General features: G+C 41.0%; 1 protein-coding gene across 1 annotated transcript in view; it reads right to left on the bottom strand.

Moving 5' to 3' along the window:
- plcb3 (phospholipase C, beta 3 (phosphatidylinositol-specific)) overlaps window positions 1-14,199 on the bottom strand; it is a 61,077-nt gene extending 46,878 nt beyond the window's left edge. The window contains exon 1 of the mRNA XM_037757902.1: window positions 13,558-14,199. Within this exon, the coding sequence (XP_037613830.1) occupies window positions 13,558-13,656 (99 nt within the window). The 5' untranslated portion in view covers window positions 13,657-14,199. The remainder of the gene's footprint in view (window positions 1-13,557) is intronic.
- Window positions 14,200-24,218: the final 10,019 nt, after the last annotated feature.

Below are 24,218 nucleotides of genomic sequence, written 5' to 3'. Positions count from 1 at the left end.
AGGAACAATTCCAGGTCATCTTTGCTGCAGCTGGTCAACGCACCAAAAAAAAAAACACATCCAAATCCACATTTTCTTTCCAAACTAGCCAGTTTACACTCAACTTTACTGAATAATGGTGATGACAGCTTCTAAGTGGAACAGGATGAGCAGCCTCACAATACATTTTTAGAGTCGTTTCATGCTCCATCACCCTTGATAGGCAATATAAAAAAATTATCTTTATCATGGAAGGCATTGCCATTTTGCAATCATCAATTCTTAATTGTCAAGTCGAATTAAAGGGGTAGTGTGTAGGATTTGGTGGCATTTAGGGGTGTGGCAACCAACTGAGTACCCCTCCGCTCACCCCTCCCTTTCCAAGACTCTGGTAACGTGGGCCGCCGAGTGCAAAGCTGTGGTAATGCCGAGGTATCTTTCAGGACCTTCGCCTCGCCTACTTCAACAGCAACGAAATTCAGAGGCGGGTGGGTGGTGTTACCACGGTTTCGCACACGGTGGCTCAAGTTACGGCAGTTTCACAGGCGTGTTGGAGAACCTACGGAGGCCTTCAGGTAAAAACGCGAATGGCTCTCTCTAGAGCCGGTGTTTGGTTTGTCCTTTCTGGGCTACAGAAACATGGCAGGGCTCAACAATACGTATTGCCCATTTGCCTGGGGCAAGTAAAATGCCACGTCGGGCTAGTAAATCTAGCAACTCACTTTGCTGCCCAATCAAAAAGAATTAAATACATAATTTTCCAGCATTTTAATTAACCTGGAAAACAGGAGTTTAGTTGGGTGACGTTAGAGGATTTGGGCGAAAATCCAGATTAATTTACTTTAATAAAGATTAAACATAACAAATAACTTTAGTCTTTGTTGTTATTTGATAACTGCTAATAAAACAATTTTTATAGGGGCAAGTAAAAATGGACTTTGGGCAAGTAGATTTATGATCCACCTGCCCAAGCCGGCAAGTGGAAAAAAAACAAACATTGAGTCAAGCATGGCGGTGCAAAATGGCGGACTCCGTGAAGAGGACCTGCTCCCTATGTAGATATGAAGGGCTCATTCTAAGTTAACAAAAACACAATGATTCTTAGTTTCAGGTGATTATACACTAATGAAAACATAGTTAGGATATTATATTCCATTTCTGCCAATAGATCCCGCTAAATGCTGCCCAATGGTCCTTTAAGTATATGGTATAAACACACAAACTATAGCATGAATCCATCAAGGTCATGACGTCATGCTCAGCAGAAACAAGACAGGAGACAGAAATATCACTTCCACATATTACAGCAGTATTAACTGTGTGATAATAACTGTTATTACTATAATTAATTACTATAATTACTATATTACAACCTCAGTCTGACCACTGCCACTTAAACTGTAGATTCATACACTATATCATAGGACGAGACCCAATCTAAAATTAGTCGCCACAATATTTAGGACTCCGGATACACACATATACACATTTACCCAGAGGAATGTGATCTATAGGCTCATGTGACCGGTAATATAACAACATATAGCTCATATAGCCTTCAAGCCACACAGACAGTTTGGCTGAACACACACACACATCATTGTGGTCAGATATATTTGCCTGCACATTTGCCTGCTTGAGTTTTACATACCTGACAGTTGCTTTCTAGAGCTGCCCTTCACCATGACACGCACACACACATCTCTGTTACGCTCTCTCTATCTTTCTCTCTTGTTGCTTTATATAATCATGTTTCAATCTTTCCATGTGTATTCACGAATTTACTCAATTATTTTATTTGGTTATTTGTTTATCATCAATTAGTCGTTAAATCAAGCAAAAATGTCAAATATTTACTCGCTTAATTATTTAATTCTGGGTTTTTTTTTATCATCAATTAGTTGTTTGAATCAAGCAGAAATGTCACATATTTACTCACTTAATTATTTAATTCGGTTATTTTTTTTATCATCAATTAGTTGTTTAAATCAAGCAGAAATGTCACATATTTACTCACTTAATTATTTAATTCGGTTATTTTTTTATCATCAATTAGTTGTTTAAATCAAGCAGAAATGTCACATATTTACTCACTTAATTATTTTACTCAGTTATTTTTTATCATCGATTTTGCGTTTAAATCAAGGAGAAATGTCAAATACTTACTCAATTATTTTATTCTGTTATTTTTTATCATCAATTAGTAGTTTAAATGGAGCAAAAATGTCAAATATTTACTTGATTATTTTATTCAGTTATTTTTTCATCATCAATTAGTCAGTTAAATCAAGCAAAAATGTCAAATATTTAGTAAATTATATTATTTGGTTATTTTTTATCATTTATTAGTCATTTGATTCAAGCAGAAATGTCAAACATTTACTCAATTATATTCTGTTATGTTTTATCATCAATAAGTCATTTAAATCAAGCAAAAATGTCAAATATTCTCCATTTCTATCTTTTCATTATAAATTGAATATGTTTGGGGTTTTGACGGTTGGTTGGACAATTTGAAGACGTTACTAAGATTGTAAAGGCAATTTTTACACATTTTATAGATCACATGATTAATCAAAACAATCAACAGGTTAAAGATAATGAAAATAATCACTAGTCACTGTAACTGCTCTGTAAACGTGTGTTTTATAACACAAAAAGGTCACATATAGTTTCCAGAGGACATTAAGGGTAATTGATAGAAACCTATAACAGGAAATCATTACTGCGCGCCCTCCACACAGACACCTTGTTTACCATAAACATGCACCCTATGGTGAGAGTGGGTGGCAGCTCTATAATTGGACCTCACCCCACTCCCTAATTAACTGCCATATGTAGAAACCTTCTGATGTCTCGCCTCGCTTCCTTCCTTCCTTTCTTTCTTTTCATTCTTTCATGTTCTCTCAATGTCAATCATCTCTTCAATTCACTCTCTTTCCAACACTTAAGATTCCTTTTTTCCTCCTAAATTGATCGAAGGCCACGTCTCTTTCTCCAGACCCCCTCCAGATGCCCTGACCATCTGACAAACACCTTCATTACCTGACCATAATGTCAAACACACACAGACTGGATGGACCACCCTCTGAGGCTGAGCTCTTACACGGATAGACGCCGGCTAATGAGTCCCTCTTGAAAACTCACGATTTATAAGGGCTTGTAGAAAGACACACACGGCTACTCTGCCTCTCTACCTACATACTGCCCTCACCACAAATTAATGTGTGTGTGTTGTATAATACGAGTCAGGAGAAAGCCATTAGTGAGAGAAACTGATAAAAAGTGGCTGCTCTGAGTGCACCTTTGGTCTGCCGTAGTGTGTGCGTGTTCGACGACAGCTTGCGGGAGTAGTGTGGGCCAGTGTGCACTTAGTGTGAGTGTGTTTGAGCTGCTGCTTTGGCAACATGGTAAAAGTTGATGACAGTAGGTAACCTTTGGACTCGAGAGAGGGAGAGAGAGAGGAGAGGAGAGGAAGGAGTGGGGCCAGAGAGGGAAAATAAGCTATAGAATATGAGGGCATTATTGAGGGCACTCTGGGACTCTTGGTTAGAGTTATTTTCTAGTGCTGCACCACCTTATTTCTTCCACAGGGGTCATTTAACGTTCATCTGATCCAACACGCACTCAGGAAATGAACATCTAAACCCCACCAGTGGTAGAGTTCTAACTACTGAGCAATACCCCAGTGTATACAGGTTGGATTAAGTTAAATAAAGTGGCAAGATTTTGTTTTTTTCAGATTTTCCCCATTAGGAAGAGGAGGATTCACCTGCACTGACGTCCTCGTCACAGCCACTGTTGGTGTGGGAGGGCAACGGTTCGAATATGATATGTTACGAAAAGTTATTCCTCATTTTTCGTGCATTTTCTTACGAATGTCCAGCAACGTGTGTCAATTTCTGCTCGTTACATGCATACTTTTTTTTTTTTTAAATAAAGTTACGTCTTCACAGGAAACAACTTGATTAGGTTTAGGCAACAAAACAACTTAGTTAGGTTTAGGAAAAGATGGACTTGATTAGGTTTAGGCAACAAATTTACTTAGTCAGATTTAGGAAAGGATGGTGGTTTGGGTTAAAATAACTGCGGATGTGCCGTAACTTAAGTACAGAAGTTACTTGACAAATATACAACGTTGACTTCTGGTTTCACACGGGATACAAACACCGTCTCCTGGGCAAGTCCAATGTTTTTTGACCCACCCCTTCCTACAAAGCATTTGTCGCTCTTTATACTTCCTGGCTCACAATTATGTGGATTACATACAAATTGATTTTGTGGGATATATATGTATTACAGTGCATTACTTTTCGTAGGTATAGCTACGAACGGTGTATGAGAACAGCCTGGGGAGGGCTACAAGGATATGAACCCCAAGGGTTCAGGGTGGGTTAAGCACAATCTGAACTACTTCAAAAGACAAGGTCAGAAATCAAAAGTGTTTATAGCTGCGTAGAGATGGGATGGACACAATATCGTCTAAATATGAGTATAAGGACGGCTTTAAAGACGACATAGTGAGAGAAATAGTTGTGTAAAGAATGAAAATAAGAGATCTTGAGAGAGAAATTCAACCCCTCTTACTTTCTCGCCCCCACACAGCTGGCCAATCACTGCTAGAAGTGGGTGTGAATGTCAGTTTTGGAAAGTTACAGAAATTGTCAGACATTAAGGATGTCACAATACTAGAAATGTATTAGTCTATGGCAATCAAATCAAATCAATTTATTTTTGTATAGCGTCAAATCACAACAGAAGTTATCTCAAGACGCAATACCAGTGAAATTCCACGATTCGCGATACCAATTCGATACCAAAATAAATCCCATGTACTTCAACATACACTCCTTTATTACCATTTGCATACTGGTTTTTGTCAAATTTATTATTAATTCCTGATGATATGCCTCAAGTTTCTCGCCAAAAACTATATTTTACAAGATTACATTTTAACACATCATAATGTTATTTTGCCTAATTATCATTTTTAACTGAATAGAGCTTGAACGAATCATAAGGTAACTCAATGCAACCTCCGTACTTTAGCTATTAGCTCCATTATTTAGCCAAGCTGGACTGTGCTGCCCACCAGCTGCTAACATCTAACGTTACTAGCTCTCCTCCTGCCAATTTAACAGTGTAATGTGTTGTTCACAATGTAGCGTTGTTGAAATTTTCTATTGTTAGTCTTGAGCCCTGATCCCCGGTATCTACGGTACCTGCGATACAGTATCAAAAAACGAGTGCCGTCACGTTTTCATGTTTTTAGGCATCAACTTGGTACCTAAGTATCAGTACTCGTGACATCCTTATCAGACATACTGTAGCCTCCCCAATTCAAACATTGGAAAGGTCTGTGACAGAAATTCCTCCAATTTCAATTCTCCAAAAATTGTTCTTTTTTTTTTTTTAGCCAAGTAAACCATTTAAAAAAATCCTTTAGAGAAAAAGAAGCATTGTCTCAAAGCTGACCACAGGGGTGTTTTTCTCATGAAAAGTTGATGTTTTGGAGACACATGGAGGAAAAGCAGGTCAGTGCGTGGTGACAAACAAACGAGACCTCTACTGTACCAACTCTACTGACGCACTGTGGTGTTTAAAGCCTAATATAAATATGGATAATATATAACCAAATACTATAAAGGGCATGTTAGGAGTGGAGGACTCTTAACCCTAGTAGTGTCAACACAAAAGACCAGACAGAGATCCAATCTGAAGACGAGACAGAAAGATAGAAGAAGAGGACAGAGGGGAAACAAAACTGCAACACAGGAAGCAGACCGAGACGAATAGAAGGAGGAAGAGAGAGTGATAGAAAGATGGCGAAAGAAAGAATGGGGAAGAGATCAGATATAAGATACAAGAGAGAGACACAAGGTTACATGTGTAGTGGGTGAAAGAGGAGAGGGAGAGATGGAGGAGTCCAGATGTCAGTCTCACACTTCACATGTGGCTGTGGTTGACCTTCCACCTCTCCCTCTATTCATCCATCCATCCCTTGTTTCTCACCACTCTGTCAGGATGTCAGCAGTGTTTCTCAGCACGCCGTCAGACCTTCGCACAAGCCTGCGTTTCTTCCTCCTCCTCTTACATCGCCAAAGGGTTTACCCCTTAACTGACTGTTAACGACAGTTTGTGGCTTGTTGCTTCCGTCTATCTAAGGCTAAACCGGGACATCCACTTTCTGATACTGGCACAAGGAAAAGTTGGCATTAAAGCGGAGGAGACCATAATGTTTTCCCATAAGGTCACGATGACACAGCACCTCTGCCTACAAAAGAGATCTGCTTCCAAGGATAGAAACGTTTTGATATATTAGCTGTCACATTTCAGGTGTAAAATGCGTTCCAAGCAGTTACGAAACCATCTGGCCTTGTGTTGGGAGGACTTTCAACACACCATAGGCTAGATCCAATGTAGTGCATGCTGTGTTGGCAACATGAACAGTGCAGAGTCAGCTATGAAGATATCTTTCTTATTTATCTTATTTAAGGAGAGCAATGATCATTCAAGGCTGCGACAGAGGTTATTTTTTATCAGTGCTGTGGCATCATAAAATCATTCCATGGTGTGATATAAAGTGTTTACTAAGAAGCAGCCAAAGCCAAGCAGGAACAGAAAACAAGACGATAAAAGGAGCTGCTTGGCAAGTCCCAACAGGCAGGAGGAAGAAAGCATACTTGTAAGAGAGTTCAACTTCAAAACGCAGTCTTATAACTGCAATGCTGATGGTGGAGATGGAGAGAAATTCGGGAACAATTCCTGTATCGAGGTTTGCGGGAAAACTTCAAACTACCATCCCATCACAGCACAATATGCCTGTGATACCCAAGTTTTGGAACAACTGTAAAAAAAAAACTGCTGAGAGAAAATTTCATCTGCTTTAGAATAAAACATAAGTCGGTGCTGAATGGATTTCCAGGAAACATTAAACTGGTAACAATGGCACCCTTAAAACCAACAGAAATACTCTCATTGGCTTTCTTGCTGAGAGTTTAGATGAGAAGATTGTTACCACATTGTTAGCTTAATTAAGACCGGAAACCGGGGGAAACAGCTGGTCTTTTTTTAGTTCGTAAAGTTTGAGCGAACAGAACAAATGAGATGCAACATGATATAATGTTCATACATATTATGCAAGAAAATCTGGGTGTCACTTTGCTTTAAAATGAGCCGTTTCCACATTCCTCCAATTCTTGATGCTAAGCTAAGCTAATTGGTTGCAGCTTCCTGTTTACCATACAGACACGAGAGTGGCATTGATCTTCTCGTTTAACTCTCGTCGAGAAAGCGGAGAAGCAAATTTCCTAAAACGTCGAACTGTTCCTTTAACAACCTGCGTTATGCTACCATTTAGGTTTAAATAGACTAAGATGCACCGCCAATCATCCAAACCACATTCTAAGGCAGTTGAGAACTAAATATTTGGCTGATTACAACAAACTATATGACATGACTGATATAAAGTCCATGCATGGATCATTACAAATTAGGGCTGTCAAAATTGGCCAAAAATGACGTTCAAATATTCGTCCTAAAAAAACACATAGGTTCAAACTATTCAAATATCTAGCGTCCATCTGTCCATGGGGTGCACAGCTGTTGTTGGTTTACATGATGTAAAGTAACGCTAAGTAGTAAGTGCGACCGACTTCTCTGCCATCATTGCGGTTGTTATCAAATTATTCCTTGTTCCTTGTACTCCTTAGTGCTCAAATAAGACCGGACCAATTAAATAAATAAAGTTGCTGAGGAGTGTGTACGAAGGAGCGAATTTATCTTTTTCATCTCAAGAGCTGCCACTTCTGTGCAGGGAATCGTGGACTTTGATATATTGCCGTCTACATTTTTTCACTTTGAGTCGGCACTTATCTACTGTGCGCACCAATCCCTTCTTCTCCAGTTTATCTTGAATGACCACAATCCCCTGCGTTTCGGTTCGCTTGGAAAACGTCCGAGACCACCTCTCACAAGCAGTCATGGACCGGTTGTTTTGGTCCGCACCAGTAGAGCATCTTCAAACTAGATAGAGGTGGTGAACACAGTAGATCCAGAAATGCCTAGTCAGTATAGTTGTGAATCTGTCTGAATAGTGTCTGCAGTCAGTTTGGTTTTGGCAACACAGTACTGATGAACACTGAGGACAACAGCAGCATTAAAGTGCCTTTAGCGTCCTCGACCGTTGCCAAGATTGTAGTCCTGAGCTCCTCTAAGTGAACAGCGGTGCGGTCTGACTAAATAATCCCGACCCAATTGCAGGAAACAACCTCAAAATGCAACATTTTATGACGCATCATGCTCCGCTCAGGCATTTTGAACTGGAGCCAAAACCGTCCCATAACTCCCGCCAATTAATGAGCAAATAGTGGGTCCATGTGACTTTGTTTATTGGCTGTGGTTTGCTTGTAATTGTGCAATGTGAACATAAACAAATCTGGAAAAAAAGTACACTTTGCCATGTGGTTCTGAGCAAAGAAAACATGTTTGGACCAAGAGATAAATTCTTTTGTTTTTTTTAATACAAAAAGTGCATATTCAGAGCCTGTTTTGAAAGTATATACATGCAAAGGCACATCATGTACAGAAGAAGTGTATTTGACTATCAGGTGCAGATATAATCCAGCTGAATGAAACACTGCAAAGGAGGCAGATGTTAACGTAGGGTGTAAAGATGATTTTGTATTTTGACTTTTGTGCACACTGAAAAGAGAGCCGGGCTGCTCTGTAGACACGCTGTCTCTCTCTGTTTGTTTAATTGGTTGTTTGGGAGGAATTTTAACTGAATTCCAGTCGGAATTCATCTAAATTGAATTGCGGCCGGGCTGCAGAGGGCGGAGCAGCAGCAGACGGAGGGAGAGAGAGAGAGAGAGAAGGAGAATGGTTTGGCTCTGGAGCCTTACAACAAGCTCAAACAGGAAGTCATTCAACGAGAAACACACACCCAGAACAAAACAACCACACACACGCGGACGCACACACATACGAGCACACGTGTGCACACCAGCCGAAACACAGAAGAAAGACGGGCAATGCATTCCTCCTCCTCCCCCATGCATGAGTCTGTGTGTGTGTGTGTGTGTGTGTGTGTGTGTGTGTGTGTGTGTGTGTGTGTGTGTGTGTTTGATGGGCCTACAGTAGACGGCAGCGACAGTATAAAAGTGAAGGAGGAACAAGAGAGGATGAAGGGATGTGGAGGAAAAGAGATGTGGAGGGAGGACACAGTGATGAGGGAGGGGGTGAAAAGAGAGGGATGGGGTCAAAAGTGGGGTTTTCATGTAAACAAACTGCACTGCCCTCGGGCACTTTCTGTGTGTGTGTGTGTCCTAATTCTTTTCTCACTTTGCTAAATCCTTAAAGGAGTACGCCAAGTTTTTGGAACAGTGATCAACTTCCCTGTTAAAACACAGACACTAAAATAATCCACGTGTCCCCAGTAGACTATTATTTCTGAGCTCCATGTGAAAACTTTGAGACGGGAGCTCTTTTACCAGATTACAGTTGGATTTATCAATCAATACATCTTAAATATAAACCTTAATACATTCTAAACAACTGCCTGTGGTTCAATTCTTTCTAAGGCACAGTTGGGGTAAATGTTTTTTGTTTCCTGCACTACAGAGCCAGATTGAGTCATGCTTTATTTGACATGAGTAACCTTCAGAGTCCCCAGAGTTTGTTCTGAACTTGTTAAAAAAAACTGCATGTACCCTGGCTTTGGAATCATTTACAAGAATTGGAAACGCTTCCTTCATGCCAGGCATTCAAATGCCATATTAAGAAAAAGTTACATGAGTAATTCATCTGTGTTAAATAGTCAAGCTCTCTCCTATACAGTATGTGTCTCTCAGGACCTGTGCTGAAAAGTGACGAAAGTTGTAAATGTATTTTTTTTTATGTGGATCTGTGTTAACTCTACACTGTAAAAGAGACAGTGTATCTTAAGAGACTTCCTGGTTAAAAAAGGGTTCAACAAAATAACATTACCTTTGAGCTGTATAACTGCAACAAGTCCTTATTTTCTCATGTTTGAGACAATGATGGAGACCAGGAGCAAATGATCGACTGTGTTAAAGAGCTTTGTCAGTTATTTTATCATTATGACAAAAGTGAGCAAATAAGGTGATCATCAGGGAGACTGACGGTCTTAACTTGCTGACAGTCTTGCCTTTACACTTCATTTATAAATTTGCTTTATGGGAAAAAACAGGAAAAAATGCTGTTTTACTCAATGAGTTTCTGATAAATTGGGGACTAGTTGAGGCATCGTTTTGTGACAATACACACAGGATTATTAAAAGATGTCTCATTAAGTAAGCAGGATAACTGCACTGTGGGGGCTGCAACTCACAATTATTTTTATCACTGATTAATGCATCAATTTAGTCCATAAAACTTTAGAAAATAATCAAGTTGCTTGTTTTGTCGGACTTATAGTCCATCACTGAAGGACTGATTAATTGATTCAGCACTACCTTAATGTGCCGGAGTCCAGATGCCACCATATTACCTCACTTACGGACTTAAATAGTGTGTGTCATTTATTTAATCACGACTCATTATTGAAAGAAATGTGGGATGTAATTAGGGCTGCACAATTAATTGAAATTTTATTGAAATTGCAATATAGCCTGCTGCAATTAATTTGTCAATTTTGTTAACTGTTCAATATTGTGGTGCTGCGGAGATGTCCTGTCCTATACGTCATATTCTACAGACTTAAGAAAACATCTTTGTATTGCTACAGATCACCGCAAAAAAATCACACCATAATCATTTTGGTGATATTTGCAATATCAGTCAAAATAATTTCTATTACTTATTTATATATATTTCTCTTAATTGTTCAGCCCTAGATGTAATTGTGGTAAAGGTGAGCAAACAAGGAATTGGACGACTGATTTCATCGTCTTAATACAACATGTACATTATGGATTTGGCGGGAAATCTGCAACATGGCCTTATGGGACATAACAGAAGGACATACAGTTTCTTCAGGGAGTTTCTTGTATACGTTCAGGCCTAGTAGAAGCATTATTTTTTGCAAAAGTTAAGTGAATAACTGCACTGAATAAACCCTTTAGCAGCTCTTTAGTTCAGCATTTCTCTTCCAGATTTAAAGGGTTTCTGGATTTTGCTCACACTCTTCACACCTCATAATCTGGATTATCCTGATTTGTGAGACAGCCCCTATAGGCGTAATTTGCGGCATAAAAGTGCTAACTGATAGATGATGGAAGCTGTACCAACTCAACCATTGTTTCATTTGATTATACTGATGTTTAACAATGGAGCATCTTTGACATCTTGTGCCCAAATACAAAAGCATTCCCGTTATTATTTTATGAACTCTCTCTCTCTCTCTCTGATCTCCTCCACATCCCTCCTCTCCCAGATGTCTTCCCCCCCCCTCTCTCTCCATTTATCCTCCATAATTCACATGTTGATTTTAGCAGGCAATAGCAAATAGAGGGGGATGATAGATATACAAGCAGAAAACATGCACATGTTTTCGTGTGTTCACACACTTAATCACCAGCACAACCATTTCCTGGGAATTCCCTTTGAGAGAGAGAGAGAGAGAGAGACAGAGGGAGTTAGTGTGTGTGAGAAAGGAAGGGGAAATCAAAAGGACATGGTATGCACTGTTTGCGTGACAAGACCCTTCTTCCGAGGCCAGACACACACATGCGCGCGCACACACACACACACACACACACACACACACACACACACACACACACACACACACACACACACACACACACACACACACACACACACACACACACACACACAACATCACGTCATCATTACAATGTGAAGCTCTGTTGCTGATGTATGGATTTACATTAAACCACTGGTATTGTCCATTTTTCTTTTGTGTGTAACACCACACCTGGCCTCTATCTGCAGAGCACTCCTATGATATTGGAACTATGGACTTTACCATGCAATATTTCGCACGATCCACAAACACACATACACCCACACACACTTGCATGCATTTGTTGGAAGACTACAGAGCCAGATCAGTGAGCAACTCAGTTAATCATTGACGGCCGCTCAGACACATCATGGACACACACGCCTACTTTCTCTATGGAGAAGATTGCAGAATGGAGCCTGCACTCTGTCTCAGAAAACCCCAACACACACACACACACACACACACACACACACACACACACACACACACACTTATTATGGTCAATGACACAAGCAGGGCATGTCAGTTTTGCCTGACACACTGCTGCAGAAAAATATAGGGCAGGAAAAATAATTGAATCCTTTGTGTTGACATGAATTAAAGAGTCATAGTAACTAGGGCTGTCAAAGTTATAAACGTGATATGCAAATTTGGTTTAACGCCACTAATTTCTTTAATGCAACCTGCAAATTTTAGGTTGTAGCGGGCTCAGTTTTAAAAGGTATAGTGAATATACTGGCATCATATGAAACTAAAAAAACCTAAGGAATCCATCGGTACCAACCATGGCATAGCTTGTCATGAAGGAGGCTAAATAACGCTCCAAACTTACGCTAAAATTTCGGCGAGGAAAAGCTGGCATGACCATTTTCAAAGGGGTCCCTTGACCTCTGACCTCAAGATATGTGAATGAAAACGGGTTCTATGGGTACCCACGAGTCTCCCCTTTACAGACATGCCCACTCTATGATAATCGCATGCAGTTTTTGGCAAGTCAGCACACTGACACACTGACAGCTGTCGTTGCCTGTTGGGCTGCAGTTTGCCATGTTATGATTTGAGCATATCTTTTATGCTAAATGCAGTACCTGTGAGGGTTTCTGGACAATATTTGTCATTGTTTTGTGTTGTTAATTGACTTCCAATAATAAATATAGACATGCATTTGCATGAAGCAAGCATATTTGTCCACTCCCATGTTGATAAGAGGATTAAATACTTGACAAATCTCCCTTTAAACTACATTTTGAACAGATAAAAGAGGTGCGATTAATTTGTGATCAATCGCGATTAACTATGCACAATCATGCGATTAATCGCGATAAAATATTTTGATGGATTGACAGCCCTGATAGAAACAGAAACATGTCAATAAAGTTCTGATAAAGGGTGATTTTTCAGAGTGTAACTTGCAGCTCAAGGTGCATTCAAATGGAGCCACTTGTACTGAGGCAGGTGCTTTCTCCTCTAACCACCTGGGGGGAAAAGGGGGAGAAAGTAGAGAACAGGAGGGAGGAAGAGTCTGAAGTGAACCTGAGCCTGAGGAGAACCGGCTTGACAAGAATACAACACAACACACTGAAGCAGTGCTGCTGGCAGCTACAGGGGAGTTTTCTACTAACTAGAGTATCTGATGAACACACTCTCTCTAACATAGTGGGCTTCTGTGTTCAGAGGGGGTCTAACACACCTGCACACACACACACACACACGGCAGTCTCGTGTGTCCCTTCACAACAGTGGGCCTACTGTCAGCAGCAGGCTGTCATGTTTGAGTCAAAGTTTGAGTCAAGAAACAACGATTCGTTTCACTTTGAGGCTCAAACAGAGAGTATTAATCTGGCGGAGAAAACAAGTTTCCTTCTCACCTCGTCCCATTTGATGAACTTGCCGCCCTTCTTCAGCGCTTCGTGGACGGACACGGGTTTGAGCTGCAGCGCGTGGACTCCCGGCTTGGCCCCGGCCATGGCGAGGGACTCCCTGCCCGGGTGCCAACGCCTAAACCCGGCTACGGAGAGCTGGACTCCTCGGAAGGAAAGAACCAGAAAAGAAAAAGAAACTTCCTTCCTTCCACTTCTGCTTCTTTTCCGGGGAGAAAGAAAGTTTTTTCAGACCTCAAACTTTAGTGGAGCCCGCCGAGAGTGTGGAGAACATGAGGAGTATAAGTCCACAGAGACAGAGAGAGAGAAAGACAGGACTTGTCTCAGCGCGCACCGCCGCTGTCTGTCTGTCTGTCTGTCCTCTCCGCGTCCACGCAGCGCGGTGGCGCGCATACAACTCCCCCTTCTTTATATTATTACAGGCTTTGATTCATATGTTTATTTATTCATGCAGGATCCTTTAATCGCGCAGAGAGATCCTTTCCTTCCTTCCTCCCATCTGGTCGACCCTGTCCTCTCTCCTCTCCTCTCCTCTCCTCTAACAACTTTCTCTGCTGCTGCTTCCTCTCTCTCCTGTCGCCTCCGACGCGTTGCTTCTTTCCTCCTCCTCCTCTCCTCTCTGCATGTTTCTGTTGGGGGGGAGAAAAAAAAGACGATTCCGAGAGGGAGAGAGTGAGAAAGAGACAGCGTCAGATAACGTTGAGTGAATGAGGAATGAGAGAGGAAGGAGTTTGTGTAAAAGGGGAGTGTTTTAATCCAGTTCCTCTGCCTACCAGTTTCTCTGCATGTCTCCTCAAATTGACAATATGCATACACGAACATGATGTCTATGCTTTCTTTCTCTGAATAATATAGATATTTTTCCTTATAGAATATTTGCTCAAACTTTACACACCTGCAGTCAACCTGTGTGGGTGGAACTTAAAGGTGCACTCCAGTGATTTAGCATCGCACTGCCATAAAGTTTGGGGACTTGTGAGATGCAGATTAAAAAAAGAATCGTAAAAATGAAAGCAGCAGGAGCTGAGATATCCTGACTTTTGGTCCCTATGTAGTCAATCTCTGAAAGTCCTACACTTCCCACAATGCAACAATAAAACTTCTTTATTAAACCCTCCATTCGCGCCTCCGACGCGGTTCTTCTTTCCTCCTCCTCCTCTCCTCTCTGCATGTTTTCTGTGGGGGGGGGAAAGGGACGATTTCGAGAGGAGAGAGTGAGAAAGACAGCGTCAGATAACGTTGAGTGAATGAGGAATGAGAGAGGAAGGAGTTTGTGTAAAAGGGGAGTGTTTTAATCCAGTTCCTCTGCCTACCAGTCTGTCTGCATGTCTTCTAAAATGTACATTATGCATACACGAACATGATGTCTATGCTTTCTTTCTCTGAAATAATATAGATTTTTTCCCCTATAGCATGTTTGCTCAAACTTTACACACCTGCAGTCAACGTGTCTGGGTGGAACTTAAAGGTGCACTCCAGTGGTTTAGCATTGCACTTCAATAAAGTTTGGGGACTTGTGAGATGCAGATTAAAAAAAGAAGCGTCAAAATTAAATCAGCAGGAGCTGAGATATCCTGACCTTTGGTCCCTATGAAGTCAAACTCCAAAAGTCCTACACTTCCCACAATGCAACAATAAAGTGGCTTTAATAAACCCTCCACTCCTAGTAAATGGCCGTGTTTTTTGCCACTTTTTAATATAGGTTTTCCGTTGAAAATGTGTAGTCTCCAAACCAGTAGGCTACGTCCGGGTCTGAGAAGTGAAGCCAATGAGGAAGTGCCTTAAACTTGCAATAGCCAGCAGAGGGCGACTCCTCTGGTTACGAAAAGACGTCCGATTGTATAGAAGTCTATGAGAAAATTAACCTACTTCTCGCTTGATTTATTACCTCAGTAAACATTGTAAACATGAGTTTATGATCTCAATCATTAGTTTCAAGCCTCCTTCAATGCAGCATGATGTTCATTTAGTAAATGATGATCCCTTTTACAGTCAAATAGACCATGAAGCAGGGGATGCTTTAGGGCGTGGCTACCTTGTGATTGACAGGTCGCTACCACAGCGTTGTCCGGTCTGGGCGTTGTCCGGTCTGGGAGTTGTCCGTGTTTCGTCTTACACCTTTAACCATTTCACAGTGTGTTTTCAGTTCATGAAAGTTAAATGTAACATTTTGTTGCCTAAAAATTTCGTATTCAGCATTCGGTTGTACTTAGCTCCACCTTCTCGTGTCACTTCTGGTTGCAAAAAAACAAGATGGCGACGGCTAAAATACTGAAATTAAGGCTTCAAAACAGCAGTCCACAAACCAATGGGTGACGACACGGTGATTACGTCCACTTCTTATATACAGTCAATGCTCCAAACCCAAGTCGAGATAACCCTGGTGACATCACAAGGGGTAATTTTTTCTTTAACTTTCGAAAGCGTCTTTGGAGCCACAGAGGACATTACACAACTGTTTTCATGGACAATGTATTCCCATTTCGACTAGATTGACCTTGATGTTGTAAAATCTGTGGAGTGCCCCTTTAATGAGCCCTCGAGTACTACAGCCATATGAAGCTCAAGTGTATTGCGAGCTATCGCAAGTCTTTCATGAACTGTTGCACAGTGCTTCATAAAACAATAAATCTATGTTTATTGTAAGGGTATACATCCACATATTAGCAACACCACAGGACGACCAGGATAATCTAATGGGGCACAAGATGATAAAAGGCAAAATGATGGGGAAAAAAGTAATTTTTTTTTTATCTTTTCTCAAATTTGTCATGCTTTTTTTGGTGAAATACAAGATACCGTCACCTCATCAGGCATCTAAACACCCATCATTTAAAACTATCTCTGAGCAGCAACTCTTTGGTTTCTCTGAACTAATGTCCATGTTATGCCTTTGATGGCGGGCCGCAAGAAGACGCTGCTGTGTTTTAAAGGAATCGTTGGACAATATGGGAAATATCGCTTTCTTGATTAGAGCTAGATGATAAGATCAATACCACTCTCATGTCTGTACACTACATGTGAAGCTACATCCAGCAGCCACATCCAGCAGCTGCTTAGCTTAGCGTAGCATGAAGCCTGGAAGCAAGGGGGGGACACACCTAGCCTAGAAACAACGGGTTAATCTAAAAGTAAAGCTCTGCTTCTTATATGGTTTGCATGTAAAATCTTAATCTAAAAAAGAAATTCGTAATTTAAGATGCCCTATAAATGTAGCATGGTAAAAAGTTCAACATTTCTCTCTGAAATGTAGTGGAATAGAAGTATAAAGTAGCATTCAATGAAAATAGTCGAGTACAAGTAGGCCTACCGATAAATTGTAAATATAGTACTTGAGTAAATGTACTTAGTTACATTCCACTACTGCTTATTGACTTTCTTGCTGAGAGTTAGATGAGAAAATCAATACCACTCTCATATTTGTATTGTAAATGTAGATTTACTTTTGATTTAGCATCTTTATGGCAAGAAAGCGAATAAATGGATTTCCCAAAAAGTCCAACTGTTCCTTTAAGTGACCACAAACCAAAAAGGTTTGGAAGCACTGATTAGCATAAATAAAAATGGTGTAAGTTCCATCTCTACTAAATATCACAGGCATGCATGACATGCACGCTTGTAGAAACATGAGACTAATCTCCTGTTTGCTGTAGTCTGAAGGAAGCAGACATATAATTAAAGGTTGTTTTAATTCTTCAAATTACCTTTGCCTTTAATTTCTTTAACCTATTTTCCCTGACGGTGACAGATTACTTGTGCATCCTGTAACGTTATTAAAAACATGGTAGCAGTTATTGGAAAAACCCAGTAATCAGTTTAGAGGTAATCCTGGAGCAACAGGGGTGTTACTCAACTAGTCGGATTGTGAGATTAAGGATGTAGTTTATACATGATGATGTTAAATCTGCATCATACAAACTGGTAATAATTTAGGTGAAGTAATTGAAGCCGCTGAGAGTCATCAGGTAACTTTCCCCTGCCTCCTCCTTTGTCAGTGGCAACGTATCATGTTTTAAGATGCGTGAGAGCAAAGGAGGCTTAACAGTTACAATCCCGTCCGAATCCCGCTGCCAAGCAACATTTCTTGTAAAAAAAAAAAAACTACGGAGCAACAGATTTTTTGGCAACTCTTGCCATTCTCCAACTCCCTAACTACACCCGGGAGGAATGTCTGCTATGCTGCAGCCTGCTGACTGCCCGGTGGTGTGTTTCGCCTTGACCAAAACCATAGCGAGGAAGAGGAAATCCAAAGAAAATCCACAGGAATCAATCAAGAAATATATCATCATGAACACAAAATGTGAAACTGCTGGTGTCAGTGTTACATGACTCCGAGGAGGAGCACACATCCAGTCGGAGATACATTGTTTAACAATTCAGCAGCTAGACAGATCGCCATGTGTGTGTCTCTTTGTATATCTGAGCTGTGTGTGTTTGAGTAACCGAGTCCAGGTAGACTTGTTGATTAAACTGATCTTGAACCACCACACACACACACACATACACACACAACCTCTCAAATGACAGCAAACAAACACAAGATGGACACATGCATATGCATTCTTTCAACAGCGCAGAACACATGCATAAGCGGGGATATTGTGTTTCTCTGGTGCATAATAAAATGCACACACACACACTATCTTTTTAGCCAGACAATGTTGTGATGAATGCTGCATTTGAAGTGCAGGCACCTGTGGTGTCAATAGACTCTATTCAGCCCTCTCTCTGTTCTCTCTCTCTCTTTTTACAAAACATCCTCATTTTAGGTCACTCTGTCCAAGCCTCTCTCTTCCTCCTCTGTGTTTTTGCCCAACTCCTGCTCTCTCATTCCAACAGGTGTCCAGCTCCCATTGGCCCGTGCAGTAACCAGAGTAACTGTAGATGAGCAGGCTCTTTTTACTGTTTTTCTCTCTTCTCTTTTCTTCTCAGAATCAACTTCATATTTCTACTTAATGGTTTGGCTCCCCAGTTCATTCTGACCGCAGTCCAGTCAGATCTCTAATGCTCATGGATGGATTATTGAACGGGCCTACCGGGGACAGGCCCAGGGGCCCAACGTGTCAGGGGACCCCCCTGGCCTTCACCTTCAAAATATCATGCAAAGAGACACGCTCCAACCAACCAGGAAGAGACTTAAAATGACTACAAATAGACCAAAACAACTACAAAGAGATGCAAAACAGATGCAAAGAGACACAAAATGACTACAAAGAGACTGAAAACAACTACAAAGAATCTTAAAATGACCACAAAGAGACACAAAAGAACTACAAAGAGACACAAAGCAACTACAAAGAGTGGCAAAACAGAGCAGGCGCCCCATGTACCAAGGCTGAGTCCTTACCGCAGTGGCCCGGGTTTGAATGCGACCCATGGCCATTTGCTGCATGCTGTCCCCTCTCTCTCCCCCTTTCAAGACTATCACTATCTCTATCAAATAAAGGCAAGAAGCCAAAAAAAATATCTTTGTAAAACATTAGGTAAAATTGACTACAAAGAGACACAAAACCACAAAAAGATGTGTGACGACTACAAAGAGACACAAAACAACAACAAAAAGAGGCTAAACAACTATAATGTCTGTGTGTCTTGCTCCTCTGTAGGAGAGGTGGTGGGGCCTTTGGCATGTCTGTGCCCAGGGGCCCATTGTCCCATAATCCGCCCATGCTCATCCTCACAGAAGGTGCTTTTCTAACTGCACACAGAATAAGATCAACCTCTGGTGAGTCTGCTTTGGTGCTGCTCTCTAGTCGTATGACCTGAGATCTAGCACAACTGTGTCCACATTAAAAAGTTAGTTGCTGTTTGTGTATGTCTTTTTAGTTTTTTGTCGGTGAGACCACCTATTAGTCACAGACTGAAATATCTGGACAACTATCGGATGGATTGGCATGAAATTTGGTACAGACCTGTGTGGTCCCCAGAGGATGAATCCTAATGAATTTGGTGATACCATGACTATTCCTGTCAACATATCCTCATACAACAGTTTGGTTCATATGATATCTTACAAAACGTTATTCTTCATTTTTCGTGTGTTTTCCTACGAATGTACAGCAGCAGGTGATGCACGTGTCAATTTCTGCTCCAGTCTTTTCAAAATAAACTTCCGCCTTCACAGAAAGTGGTTAGTTTTAGGCAGCAAAACTACTTAGTTAGAATAACACTGGAAGTGGTGTAACTTAAGTACGGAAGTTATGCGAGGTCTCCTGTGCGAAAATCTGGTGTTTTTTGACCCACCCATCCAGCCTGACCTCCTCCCTATACGGCATTCGTCGCCCTTTATACTTCCTGGTTCGCAATTATGGGGATTTGATTTTGTGGGATACAAATTACAGTGCATTATTTTTCGTAGGTATAGCTACGACCGGTGTATGAGAACAGCCTGTTCCTGTAGCACCACCATGAGACATTTTGGGGTTTTAGTGACATATCCTGACAACTAATAGTTTTCCATGAAAATTGGTGCACATAATAAATTCATGAACCCCTGAGGATGAACCCATATGACTTCGGTGATTCTCTGAGTTTGCCTCTAGCACCACTGGCAGGTTAACATTTAGTGATATCGGATGGGTTGCCATGAAACAGCTGCGGTGTCCTCAAAAGCCCCCTTTCATAGGACCACAAAAGACAGGCATAGAAAGAGAGGAAAAACAGGACAAGCAGAGTAAAAGGAAGTATCATTTAATGAAAGAGATACAGAAAAGAGTAGGAAGGGGAGAAAGAGAGGAATGAAAGAGATAGAGATAGTTTATTCATTGGAAATGGAACTAGAGCAAATGTGAGATCCAATCATGTTCAGGTATGTTCGTGTTCAGTTTTACAAGGAAGTCGTTCCTGTTCTCTGGAATAAGTGTAGGCTGTCAGAAAAGGCCTGTTAATAAAGAGGGTTATGAAAAGAGAAAAGAGAGGTTAAAAATGGAACAAAGCGAGGGACAGAAGACACATGAAAAGAGGCTGAGAGAAAGGGAAGACCCACAACCACTCCTCTCTCTCTCTCTCTTGTAACAGACAGATCTTTCTCTCCAACGCAAAGCCACGGACTCACAAAGACACATTGTATAAAGACACACAGGCATATTCACTGGCTCGCCACACACTGCCCCCTCACCACACACACATGCATGCACGCTCAGAAACACACACAAGCATGTACAGTACACACACGGGCTAGCTTTAATAAGAAAGGCCTGACTCAGTCAACAGTAGCAATAAAAACTTGATCAGATTACTCTCCACAGCGCTGCTGCTGAGACTTTGGCCTGAAGTCGCTGACAGTTCACTGGAGACTGGACCCATCTGTCTCCGTAACACTTGCCCGGTTATTGTCAAGAAAAGCTATCATGTGGGCATGTGAGCAAAGTGCTCATTACAGTGTGCCCCAGAAGAGGCATTCATAGACAATGCAGATGGATATGATGATCGAGAATTCACATTCCACTCTGTCCAAATGAGTTTAGCTCCAGCTGTCAACCCCTATCACCTGCAGCCTCAAAAGGCTCCACATGGGGGGACCGAACCGGACCGGACCCAACCATTTTGATGCCTTCATGGCGTCACATGCCTGCAATATAATCCTATACTGCCATCTAGCTGTTGCATGGCAACACTACCCTCCCCCTCTGTGCAGGGGTTGTGCAACAGTTAGGAATGTGGAGTTTCAGCTCTGCTTCAGTCTGCTGTGAGAATACTGGGGGTGTAGCCTACCTGTGTGTGTGTGTGTGTGTGTGTGTGTGTGTGTGTGTGTGTGTGTGTGTGTGTGTGTGTGTAGTGTGCACCTGTCGACCACAGCAATGTGTGTGTTAAGTGTTTCTGCAGAAGTGAATCAGGGTAAAACTATTGTGTAAACAGCACACTGCACAGGCTAAAACAAGACTTAAGCACACAATTGAGAGAGACTGATTTGGGTTCCATACTGAAATCATGACAATCAGTGAATACAATACAATGTTGGATTAAAAGGATTTTGCAATACACTTCAATGCTGACTTCATATGTTTGTGTATTGGTTTCATCCATCATGTTATATTCACAAATTCTTGGTTGGAGAATTTAGCCCAGCTCTAGGTGTGTTGGTCTGACTCGTCTCCAGGGGTGACCTCTGACCTCCTCATGGAAGAAGTACAGAGAGCCTAAGTCACGCCCCTTCCGGTGGACCCCATAGGACCTTATTTCGGAAAAAATATGAACGGTTCTTAATGGTCTTTTTATCAGCCGGGAAGATAAAGAACGAGCGAGACCCGTTGCTGGTGTGAGTACATCCCGGTACGAAACTCATCGTAGCTTCAGAGAGAGAGATGTCACTACGCGACTTTTGGGTGTGTAGTTTATTTGATTACGTATTTTCACAGTTTGATACTTCAACAGTTTTACAACAAACTGCGACTTTCTTGTCTTGCAAAAAAAATATGTATCTCTCTATGTAGACTAAAGTTCAGATTTTTTCAGAAATAAGGTCCCATGGTGTCCACCGGAAGGGGCGTGACTTGACAAAAAAATGTATCAATAATCATTAACAAAGTGTAACCTTATTCCTCCTGAGTAGCTGCAGATCAGTGATAAGCTCTCTGAATGGTATTCATGAAGCTTGTATCTGCTAAAGAAAAAGAAAACTTATGTCTAAGAAATGTGCAATGGAGCCCAAGAGTGGCCATAGAGAGAAAAATATACATATATCGAGGCCACAATTTACTAATTTGTGCACACAAGATAAATTTGTTTCCTCAATTTAATTAAATTGTTCCCACGTTTTGGTTAATTTGTGTGAACGAGATAAGCAACCCGTTCTCATTCCCAGGACATCAAATACCAACACATTGTCACGACTGTGACGTTTGATACCAACGCATAAGGTAGCCTTCAGTGACGGTATGAGATGCACCGGGCGTTCCACTAGAATGTAAACCCATCCGCAACAACAGTAAACGCTGAGGGAAAGTGCTGCGGGGACATAGTTTAAAGAGTGAAAGAGACACAGAGGGCGGGCAGGAGAGGAGATGGATGGGTCTAACAAACACAAGGCTTTCATCCAGCAACCATTTTATTTATTCCTAATCCTAACAAAGTGGTTTTGTTGCCTAATCCTAAACAAGTGTTTTTTGTTTAATCACAACATAAAGCACGTGTTTACTGCAACTAAAAAGTAACGCCGAGGGGTCTGACAAAGTTGGAATGAGAACATGTTGATATAAGTGTATAATACAGAGAACCCATCTCTAACTGAGTCATGTTGCGCGCTGTCAAGCCACAATTACACGCGGTAGATCCACTGGTTAAACTTTGTGCAACCTGCATCAGAGGGTTGACCACAGATGGACCAGATACCTGGTGCCTTCAGATGGCTGTAAAGAGAGTCACCAGTGTGAAGGAAAGGCCTTCAGTATAGTAGATAGGCGCACCAGAGAGAGATCACAACCCTTCCAAGCGCCTGCAAGCTATTATAGCAAAAACTACCGAAAGCAGCCCGAACTCATGACATCAGACGTCATTTATCTCGTGGGCATGAATTAACCAAGACGTGGGAACGATTTAATTAAATTTAGGGCACGATTTACTATCTTGTGCGCACAAATGAATCAAAATGTGGGAACGATTTAATTAAATTTGATGCCACGAATTATATCTCATGCGTACAAATTAGTAATTCAGATTGTTTCTCACAGAGCTGACATCTCAATGGAAACAGCTCAACAGTTCCCCCTTGTGGGTGGATGACTTCCTAAACTCCCTGTAAGAAGCAAAGGAGAGAGGTCTGTATTTCTGAGAGCAGCTCTCCAAATGAAGCTCCAGGAGTACGGAGGACGGAACCTGCCAAAACCAAAAATAAATAAATAAATGACTCAATAATTAAATAAATAAATATGCCATTAAATGTGCCAAAAATTATATTGAAAATTAGAGCTGTCAAAGTTAACGCAAGTCAGTTTTAAGGCTAGAGTGAAGATACTGTCAAAAACTGGCATGGCCATTTTCAAAGGGGTCCCTTGATTGACCTCCAGATATGTGAATGAAAATGGGTTCTATGGGTACCCACGAGTCTCCCCTTTACAGACATGCCCACTTTATGATAATCACATGCAGTTTTGGTTAAGCCATAGTCAAGTCAGCACACTGACACACGGACAGCTGTTGTTGCCTGTTGGGCCGCAGTTTGTTTTGTGTTGTAAATTGATTTCCGATAACAAAAATATACATACATTTAACAGTATTAAATACTTGACAAATCTCCCTTTAAGGTACATTTTGAACAGATAAAAAAATGTGTGATTAATTTACATTAATTGCGACTAACGTATTTAATCAATTGACAGCCCTATTGAAAATAAATGTAGGCATTAATTAAAATGTGACATAAATTCATCAATTAATTACTGCCGACATGTATTTTTATATTATTTTTGGTACAATTAATGGCAAATTTATTTATCAAGTCATTTATTTATTTTTTTATTTTGGCAGGTTTTGTCCTCCATATTAGAGTCCACATAAATACATAAAGAATTTTTAAGTGATAGTCTGTTTTGCAATATGATGCCAGGTGCGGGCTGTATGTGGTGAAAATACTGTACGGTCACACCATAGAGGAGGAAGTTGAAACTGAGAGTATACTACAGAGTTTGTTTCTTCCGCTTATGTTTTAACTG

The sequence above is a fragment of the Sebastes umbrosus genome, chromosome 22 (assembly GCF_015220745.1).
Source record: "Sebastes umbrosus isolate fSebUmb1 chromosome 22, fSebUmb1.pri, whole genome shotgun sequence".
Classification (NCBI taxonomy): domain Eukaryota; kingdom Metazoa; phylum Chordata; class Actinopteri; order Perciformes; family Sebastidae; genus Sebastes; species Sebastes umbrosus.
Note: the sequence above shows the minus strand (reverse complement) of the source record. Positions and strands in the feature narration are given on the sequence as shown.